The sequence below is a fragment of the Gavialis gangeticus genome, unplaced genomic scaffold (genome assembly GCF_001723915.1).
Source record: "Gavialis gangeticus isolate Ggan-Ray unplaced genomic scaffold, GavGan_comp1, whole genome shotgun sequence".
In the NCBI taxonomy this organism is placed as follows: Eukaryota; Metazoa; Chordata; order Crocodylia; family Gavialidae; genus Gavialis; species Gavialis gangeticus.
The window spans coordinates 1,502,512-1,512,794 of record NW_017728996.1 but is presented as its reverse complement, the minus strand read 5'-3'; the positions used below and the strand labels follow the sequence as shown (position 1 = coordinate 1,512,794).

The 10,283-nt window shown below is 41.9% G+C and overlaps 1 protein-coding gene and 1 long non-coding RNA gene across 3 annotated transcripts in view; one reads left to right on the top strand and one right to left on the bottom strand.

Annotated features, from left to right (window-relative positions):
* The first annotated feature begins 1,430 nt into the window (after nucleotides 1–1,430).
* Nucleotides 1,431–2,423, top strand: LOC109288350. The gene is made up of 2 exons (XR_002095109.1): nucleotides 1,431–1,815; nucleotides 1,911–2,423. It is a non-coding gene; the product is annotated as an uncharacterized LOC109288350 (long non-coding RNA).
* Nucleotides 2,424–6,211: 3,788 nt separating this feature from the next.
* Nucleotides 6,212–10,283, bottom strand: part of CTDSPL2 (CTD small phosphatase like 2) — a 54,814-nt gene continuing 50,742 nt past the window's right edge. For both annotated transcript variants that reach the window (XM_019503888.1, XM_019503887.1), the window contains exons 12-13: nucleotides 9,321–9,416; nucleotides 6,212–8,966 (exon numbers count right to left, since the gene is read on the bottom strand). In XM_019503888.1, coding sequence (XP_019359433.1) covers nucleotides 8,901–8,966; nucleotides 9,321–9,416 — 162 coding nt within the window. In that variant the 3' untranslated portion in view covers nucleotides 6,212–8,900. The remainder of the gene's footprint in view (nucleotides 8,967–9,320; nucleotides 9,417–10,283) is intronic.

The window sequence follows — 10,283 nt, the reverse complement described above, 5'->3', positions numbered from 1 at the left end:
AAACTTATAGGTGGCCATCAGATCACCCTGAGCCTGTGCTTTTCCAGGCTAAAGAGCCCCATGGCTCTCAGCCTGTCGTCGTAAGGTCTGTTTTGCTGACCTCTAATCACGCACGTGGCTCTTCTCTGGACCCTCTCAAGCTTCTCTTCAAATCAACAGCCCTGCTCTAAACCAACTTTGAGGACCAAAGGAACCCTTATGACTGTATGGCCTGAATTCCTGCCCAATAAAGGCCAAACACCGACCTAAAGCACCAGCTATATAGCACTGAACCCACGGCTGCCATTTAAATAAATGCTGCGTTAAGGGGGCTGATTCTCCTTGAATATAGTTGTGTGAGTGTAGGAAAACATCATGTTTGCCCTCACTTTCCTTGCCAGGCTTTTGAAAAGATAATGGCTCTTTGATAGCCCTTAAAAGAAGAAAGATGTATGGTTTTACTACTGCTTCCTCCCTGGCATCACTTGAAGCAAGAGATTGAATGAAAAATAACTAAAAATTCTTACAGAATGAAGACCTAGAAAATCTCTTCTTCCTTTGAAGTAAAAAAAAAAAAAAAAAAATCAGAGATAACCATCATTCTTCTATTTAACAACTGGCGGATCCTGTGAAGATCTGACTGATTAGCTGGAGGAAAAAAAGATGTCAATATACATATGCTGTTCTGCTGCCTGTTTATGTACTCTGGAAGAGAAGTAAAAGCACAATGTAAACTAAATTATGCCACCACCAAGTTTAAATACACTGCCATAAGATTTATCTGGTGTTAGCTGTATGAGACCACACAGAATCACAGAAATGCAGGGCTGGAAGGACCTCGAAAGATTGAGTCCAACCCCCCTGCTCTGGGCAGGAGTACTGCTGAGGTCAAATGATCCTGGCAAGGTGTCAGTCCAGTCTCCTCTTGAAGACTTCCAAGGTTGGGCACTGCACCATCTCCTTGGGAAGTCTAGTCTGGATTCAGGTCACCCTTACCATAAAGTTCTTCCTTGCATCCAACCTAAAACCATCCTCTAACAATTTATGGCCATTGTTCCTTGTCTTCCCCTGGGGGTGCCCTAGTGAACAGGTTTTCTCCCAGCTCCTGATATTCACCCCTTGCATACTTAGAGACGGCCACCAAGTCTCCCCTCAGTCTTCTCCTCAGGCCGGACGGTCCCAGATCCCTTAGTCTTTCCTCATAAGGTTTGTCCTCCAGGCCCTTAACCATTCTTGTGGCCCTTCTCTGGACCCTTTTAAGGTTCTCCACGTTGTTCTGAAGTGCAGCACCCAGAGCTGGACACAGAACTCCAGCTGGGCTCTCACCAGTGCTAAGTAGAGAGGAAGTATCACTTCCTTAGCCCTGCTCACGATGCATCACCTATTGCATCCCCGTGTGCTATTAGCTGCAGTGTCGCACTGGTGGCTTGTGTTCATTTTGTGATTAACCATAACCCCAAGGTCCCTTTCAGCCGTTAGGCTGGCCAGGACATCTCCTAACCTATACTCATGTTGTATTTCACCACCATGAAATACAGAGGGAAATTATTAGAAAAATATGAATACTTACATAGTACATGTCATCCAAGGGCCTCGAATTGATTTTTGAAAAATTAACTGTTATTCCTGTCTTACAGAAAACGCAACTAAGGCACACAGACTGAACTCTGTCTGGTAGACCCAACTATTTCTCAGGTTGAATTAATGCTTTCCTAATTTGAAACTGGTTTGGAAAACTAGAACAATCAGAACAGCTTCCCATGGCAGTTTGATAAAAGATAAATGTGTTACAGTGCACAATGTATTTACAGGGATCAGCTTTCCCCATTTCAACAGGTAAAGCAAGTGTTTGTTTTTTCTTATTTGCTCTCCAAGATTACCTCGTCTTAAAATAAATCTGCATGCCAAACTTCTTGTCCTCTGATCCTTAGAGCCTGAAAAGTGACTTGAAATGCATACTTGGAAGAAAATGGCTTCTGCAGGAAGAAGAACGAGGAAATGCTTTGACTGTTGGAAAAATTACTACAAACTAAAAACCCTGATACAACAGTTAAACGTATCCGTATTTAATACAGAGCGTGTGATGTTTCGGATGGGAAATGTATGTAGAAGCCACGCAGCAGTTCTGAGCGTCACTTCTCTTTCAGCAGACTTTGTGCACCGTGTTCAGCCCCCTTCTGTACCACAGGGCAGGTGCCACAGGACCCAACAAGATGAAGACTGCTTGCGTGGCATCATTCAGATTACAAAACACCAGTGGACTTCAGCAGTGGACCAGAGCTAGAAATTTCCACCATCCACATTGCCTCAACGCCAAAACAAGATGGCTATTAATGCTAGAAACCCCCTCCTCCCTAGAGATGACTGGTAATACAGTACACAGTGGTGCACCCAGCTGTTTGCCATCAGACATGCTGACTCGTATATAGTTTTGTAAAAAAAAAGATTTTTCAATATCAGAAGCAAGTGGAATGATGCATTTTTTGCTCTTGGGCAAACCTAGAGGGGATCCCTGTACTTCTTCCAGGTAGGCTAGAATGGTTGGACTTCCAATTATTCCTTGCTAAGGAAAAAATTGTTTGCCATGCATCTTTTCTTTGCTTTTTAAGTTCCACGTTTTATATCTTGGTGATAAAACATCATTCAAACGTATGGTGCCATACAAATGATTCTCCTAATATTGTATGGTCAGATGGATTAAGATAAAAGACCTAATGTATAAAAATGATACTCCTCCCTCTGAATAAATAAATAAGCTTTGACATTCTTCTCCCCTAGACAGATATATGTATGTTGTCTTCTACTGCAGGAAATGGAGCCAGCTTGGAAGGTAGTTGGCCAAGAGCAATCAGCTAGCTGCTCCTCTGCTTCGCTTGCTGTTTGGAGCCTAGTTGAGCATGGGGTCAAGATCCAAAGCTCCTTCGATAATCCACCTCTGAGCTTGTCTTTGTTAATTAGCTGAAGAATTGTTAAGGGGGTGATTGTTTTCATATACCCAGCATTGATTTTAGAATAGGTGGATGACTCTCCCCTCTGCTACAAACATATACGCAATCTCTGCACTAGGCAAATAATACAGCTTTCAAAGTCTTAGTTATAATTAGAGGCATGATGGGAATGCAGGAGCACACCGTGTCACTCTGAACAGATACAGGAAAACAACAAGTAGCTAGTCACTTGTCTTTTAATTGGTAGCAGGATTGTTAGTGTTTGGCTTCCATCTCATTACGTACGAGAGTTCGATCAACTATTTTGTATTACAATAATTTGGAAAATAACGTTATATGAAAAAACCCATTACTGGTTAAACAAGGACCAACTTCTATAACAGGGATTACCAGACAGTGCCCCATTTGCTCACGAGAAATATGGCACAAAGTGAAGGGTGCTCCTCCTCACTATTAGGCCCAGTCCTCAGATACAGGCCAGAGGAGCTGCAGCAGCACAGATCACCAAGGCATAAGTACGCTACAACCACATCACCTAACCTGGCTGCAGGGAAGCCAGATGGCTGTATCCTACCCGGAGGCCGGAAGGCAAGATCCGCTATTGACTGGATGTAGGAGTGCTTTGCATGAATGGAGGGATGAAACAGAGCAGTGTACTGCCCCGTGCCGGGACTACTGTAATCCTTAAGATCTTAAAGTTACATTACAGTGGGCGCGTTTACATGTGCAATTAATGCACTCACTATAAGGTTAAACTGCACCCAGGAACATGTGCACCCACATCAAGAGCAAATTTACTCCCAATGGTCTGCTCCTGCTCTGCTCTGCCCTCCTACAGCAACCAGGGGGAGCTCCAGGCTCCCCTGGTGCCAGCCCCAGGGGTCAGGCCTGGGCTCCAGGGAGTTGTCCCAGAGTGGGAGACAGCTTCCACTCACATGGAGCTTGGGATCGCAGCCTGACTCAGTAGCACTGGCTTGGGGCGATGCCCCATGGCTGAGCAACATCTCCCCTTGCTGAAGTGATGGGGGGAGCTCTCTGTCCCCACAGTGCCAGGCTGGGGACTGAGAGCTTCCCCATCCCCTCAGCCCTGTTGCTGCCCTCACAGTGCACACCCCCATCGGCTCCTGCTCCCTGCCTGTGCCTGTGGGGAACTGAGCAGTGCTGGGGGAGGAGGGAGGGGAGATGCAATTACAATAACCAAATGGAGTTCACCAAAATAAAAAGGGCTTAAAGAAAGAACAGTAGAAGAGTGTGATTAGCAATACAAAGCTACAAGGAAGGCTGGGACCAGAATGAAAAATAAAGCGACATGGATGCAGACTGACCATGGTAGCAACGCTTTCTTCGGGCACGTTTGTCAGATCCCGAACGAATTTGATGTTTCAGCGTTTAGTCGCTTACTTAGAGCTTTGCCGACTTGCAGACTCCGAGAAGTGAGCGTCCTTAGCACGTTTGGTTGACGGTAAAGGACTGTGATAGGATCACGTCTTTGGCGGATGTCTGATCACAGTTCGCATGAATTCAGACCTTCAGAAGTGCTCGAGTACCTGTTCCTTGTAGCTACAAGGTGAAACCACTGAATGCAAACTGCCAACAAAAGATTAAAAGCAAGGCAGATACCCTTCTGTATAAGTACTATTCAAAAAGTATGTGATGTATTTCCAGCTATAAAAATTCTTCCCAGTTCTGCTGTTGTAAGCAAGAACAATCAAACCTAGAATAGAACATGTATAGAGTATGTAAAAGGATTACAAATCCAATTCAAGTAGTTAGTAGCCTGTCCTATACTCCTTAGATGTATTTGCATGACTTGCACAAAGAATAAGGGCCAAAATCAAATAGGATCCCTGCTTGCTTTTCCACTGCTTCAGTTTATTTTTTGTATCACCATCATCATGTTTTAATTTTGGTGTAGGCTGGTAGAATGGATAATCTTATTTTATGCTTTCACTAAAAAGTGCAAATGTTAAATAGTTTATTTTACCATACTTCTTTAGTGAAAGCTGTAAATAAACTACTGCTACTACTATAAATCTAATTCAAAACTTCAAATGAAATCACCAAGATTTTACTTTGGAACTAGAATCACAGAAAACAAGGGTTGAAGGGACCTCAGGAGGTCATATCTAGTCCAACCCATTCTGAACAGAACCAACCCCAACTACATCCCAGCCAAAGCTTTGTCTACCGGGGTTTTAAAAATCTCCAAGGGTGGAGACTCCACCATCTCTCTAGGTAACTTGTTCCAGTGCTTTACTACCCTCCTCATGAGAGAGTTCTTCCTAATATCCAACCTCAACTTCCCTTGCTGCAGCTTGAACCCATTGTTCCTTGTCCTGTCATCTGCCCCCATGGAGAACAGTCCAGCTCCATCCTCTTTGCAGCCCTGCCACAGGGAGCTGAAGGCTGCTAGTCAATCCCCCTTAGTCTTCTCTTTTGCAGACTAAATCAGCCCAGTTCCCTCAGCCTCTCCTCACCAGTCCTGTCCCCCAGCCCATGAACCATTTATCTTACCCTCCACTGAACTCTCTCCAATGTGTCCACATCCTTTCTGTAATAGGGGCCCACAGCTGGACACAGGACTCCAGATGTGGCCTCCCCAGTGCAGAATAGAGGGGAAGAATCACTGTCCTTGATCTGCTGGCAACGCTCCTACCAATGCACCCAGGATGCTGGTAGCCTTTGTGGCAACCAGGGCACACTGCTGAGTCGTATTCAGCTTATTGCCTGTTGTCACCCCCAGGTCCTTTTCTGCAGAGCTGCTGCCCAGCCAGTCAGCCCCCAACCTGTACTGGGTCTACATGTGTAATGTGCATAAAGATTATCTAAACATTTTTAATATGAATAAGTGATACAGCTGTAAAGTTAATTTAACACTGAGGAAATAGAGAGGACCCAAACTGAACGTCCCCCTGCCCCTTGGTGTCGCTGTCACTTTTGGTTGTCATAGAATAAATGACTGGCCTAGCCACAGGTGTCATACACGTGGTCCATGGGCTGAATGTGCATCTGGGTCGTAAACAGCCCTGCGGTCCAGATCTGGGTGGGGGCCTGGATAAATTTGACATCCCGGGTCAAACCTATTAACTAGGTATGACAGCAGTCTCGATTCAGAGTAGCACTTAAGCCTTGTTATTCCACCCCTTGAATCCAGTAAAATAAAAAACAAGAAACAAAAAAGTCTGACTAAAGATTTAGAAAAGAAATATTTGACATTATAAACAAATTAAAAAATGTAATTCTCTCTGCAAAAAACAATCAAAATTATAAAGATCAGACGCAGCACAGTAAAATATCAATATTTAATATGTATTACAGAGCAGTCTGTATAGATTATTTTTGTTGTGCATCTAGGTAGTACTAAATCACCCATTTTCCCTACGTTTACTAGAAGCCAGACTGTAAAATATCACATTCTAATTTTCCTCAGTGATATGAAATCACAGATAGGTCTGTAAAATGCAATGCATGCTTTGGCTTAAATAAAAAGAACAATTTTGTAATGGTTTTACTCAAAAATGTCATAAATTAGAATGCAGACACTTAGGGAAACTATTCGAATAGATGGCAATCGTTTGCCGCCATCTTGAATCATAGAGAATGTGCATGAATTATTTATTCAAACTAGTTCCATTATGTTAGATTTAGCAGTGAATTAAAAAAAATCCTTATATTTTACAATATATTATTTATAGCAATTTGGAAGAAATTCCACTCTAAACAGGGATTCATTGTTAAACTACATTAAAAAAATCTCTCTTAATTTGTGTTCGAGATTTTAAAAAATTAATTTAAAAATTGTTGGATAACCTCATAGCAACTCAAGTACAAGCTTGCCATTTTCAAATATATAAATATTTTCAGATCCCATTAACAAAAAACAGGAGGGAACAGGGATGGTTACAGCGCTCACACGTCTGCGCAAAAGCATATATAAAGGTAATGTTATGTACATTTTATTTCAATAAAGACATAAGACAAACAGCGTAAAGATGCCCAGATGCCCTAAAGATAAATACATTTAAAAGATTCTCATTAAAATGAATCTGTAGTATTTCTTTCCTGCAAGCAAAATACCTTTCTTTAAATACAAAAAAAATCAGTATTCTGAATTGCAAATGCTTTCACTTTTTTGCAGAAAATCTGCCATGATGATTTTTTTTTTAATGAATAAGGATTTTCCACGAAACAGGCTTGCTCTACATGCTATTTTTTAACAGTTCAGTGACACAATGTGCTAGCTACATACACAACAGATAATATAGTAAGAAAACACTCAACCTGATGAAAAGTTAAAATCTTCATTAATACACTGGAAAAAGTTGACATAACTCATGCCTTTTAAAATCAAAAATACAAAAATTAAATGTTTTCCTAAAAAGATTTTTCCTTATTTTAAGGACTCATTTGAAAATGAAGCTGCATGTAATTTGTACAATAAAATTGTACAAGTAAACAGGTAATATACATAAAAAATTAATTGACATACTTCTCAATTATCAGTTGTCCACCTTTAATTTCCAATACTGTACTTTCTTAACAAGCATACAAAATATCAAACTTCTCTTTAGAAAAAGTGCCGTTCTGTGACATCTTTTACACAAAAACAGTCCGAGCCTATGGCATGTTAATGCAGTCGAGAGGCAAAGCATCCTAACTTTTACAAATTATACCTTCCATAAAAAGCCTCCTGAAAAGGAGATTACACACCATTATAAAAATATCAACCTCTTGCGGTAGCTGCATTAGAGAACCAAGGCTTGAAGACTATTTCTATATAGCATAGAAAACCACTATGATAGCATATGAACTGCATGGGTGGCATGGGAGTGTGCTGTACCACAGGATCGTGCATAGTTACTGTCGGGTACCTACGCTGCTACACGGAGTTTGAAACTGATTGTAACGAGCAGTGTAACAGAGGCACCGTCAGCCCATGCAAAACATCTTAAAATACTGAGCAACTGTGCAGAATACTTCATTCCTGGAGGAAAGTGAAGGCAGCGGTATTTGAAACTGCATCAAACCCAGCAGATGACCAAACCAATTCTCCTTCAAGATTTGCATGCACAGTATGGTCTGAGGTATTCCTTGTCCATCAGCTGTGTGTGCCACTGCAAGGTGTATCGTCTTTCCAGAGCCATGCCATCACAATGGTTTAAATATTCTGAATATTAGTAATTTTTATATTTTTTCTTATCTAGCCAGTCTCTTGATTTTTGAAAAGATTTCAACTACAGTAGAATATTACAGAAACAAAATATAAATGCAGGTTTTTCTAAATGAAACTTACATGGACTAAAACTAGAGAATATTTTTAAACAAATATACAGTGTGCAGGCAGACAAAGCAGGGAAACCGCCATTCAACTGGATAATAAAAAAAACTAATAAAATTTGGCTATTTCCAGAAAAAACTATGAAGCGCCTCAACTAAAAGGAATGCATAATGAAATGCTAAATCTAATACAGGTCAAAAATGTAAAAAGGTTATAAACCTTAACAGGAAAATAAAACAACTTTTACTGGCCATTCCTGTTGAAATGAGAATCTTAAAGTAACAGAAAAGTGGCTACAAACCCACTTAGAGCACCAAACAGAGAGAAAATTAGAGTCCATTTTCAATCTCTGTTATATCATAAAATCCTGTGTTTCTACAGGTCAAACTGCTGGTGGCAGAAACAGAATTCTTTATAAACTGCAGATGTCCTGTACATAAAAAAAATTTCGTTGGAGTCGCACTAGTTCTAAAGACTTTTCTGTTCTAGCCTACCTACTGTATTGTACTGTTATGTATTCGACCTCAGATATATAAAGTCTCTTTCTGTAACCCTTGATTACTGTTGGGCACCAAAGATAAGAAAAGCAAGACGGGGTACAAAAATGCAAAATTTCAACAGTAATGGCAATGTTTTTTGTTTTAGTCCAAAAGGGTCCTGCATTTTCTCCCCCTTCAGCAACTTGACAAAAGGCTTTAGTCTGGGGGTAGCAAGTCATGCAAGCGAAATCTGTCTCTGATGTGAGGTCGGACATCTTCATTCTGGAGAAGAAAATAAAACAACAGATTTTAACACAATGAGCTCACGTTACCATTCAGACTGTAAGTGGCCAATATGCAAAAAGGGGTAGTATAAAATAGTAACACTTACACAGGGATTTATATTTTGAGTCTGACATTAATTAACTTTCGCCACAAATCTGTGAGGTAACTTATCCCCATTGCACAGAAGAGGAGACAGTCACGGACAGGCTCCGCAGACAGTCAGTGACAGAACTGGTATGAGAGCCTAAGTGAGTTAGCATCCCGGTGAGTTGGCATCTTAAATCACTTAGGCACTTGTGAAAATGTTACCTAGAATGCATTTGAAAAAAGGTGAATAAATGAAATACTCACCAGCTCTACAAGTTTCTCCAGAAAAGGAATCAATTTTAGGAGTTCATTGTCATTTTTATCCATGAACCAGCTCTCTATAGGAATTCCATTTGAAAGCTAAAGTAAAATTACAGATATGTTGTTCATTTTAATCGCTTAATTTCTTGAAAAAGATGACTGGAGCTCTGGCACTCTTTATGCAAAGCAGAGCCTATCACTGCGCACTGTGCTCTCTGACGTGCAGGACAGCATGCTCTGCCATACCTGCTTTTCAAAGGGCACAATGAAAAATACAAGCTCTCTCCTTGTGGGACCTAAGTGACTAGCAGCAGGCACAAAGCAGAGCCTCCTTGTTCTGCTCCCTGGGGACTGCTGCAGATTTTACTTCCAGTTTCACCAGTAAGTGGGAGAACCTAGGCCAGTTAGTCTTACCTCAATCCTGGGCAAGCTTTTTGAGAAAATTATTCTGGCGCATATCCACGAGGGGCCAGCAGGGGAGATTATGCTTAGGGGGCAACCAACACAGGTTCATTAGTGGCAGGTCCTGTCAGACCAACCTGGTGGCCTTGTACGATAAGATCACCAAATCATTAGACGCAGGGGTAGCAGTGGACATAGTCTTCCTGGACTTTTGGGAGGCCTTCGACACTGGCTCTCACCCCCTTCTCATTAAGAAACTGGGGGGCTGTGGTGTCGACACCCACACAGTCAGATGTGTCGCCAACTGGCTGGAGGGCCGCACCCAGAGAGTGGTGGTGGATGGGTCATTGTCGACCTGGAGGGACGTGGGCAGTGGGGTCCCCCAGGGCTTGGTCCTCGGGCCCGCACTGTTCAACATCTTTATCAGTGACTTGGACAAGGGGGTAAATAGCACCCTGTTCAAATTTGCTGATGACACTAAGATGTGGGGGGATGTGGGCACACTAGAAGGCAGGAATAGGCTGCAATCAGACCTAGACAGGTTACAGGGGTGGGCAGATGAGA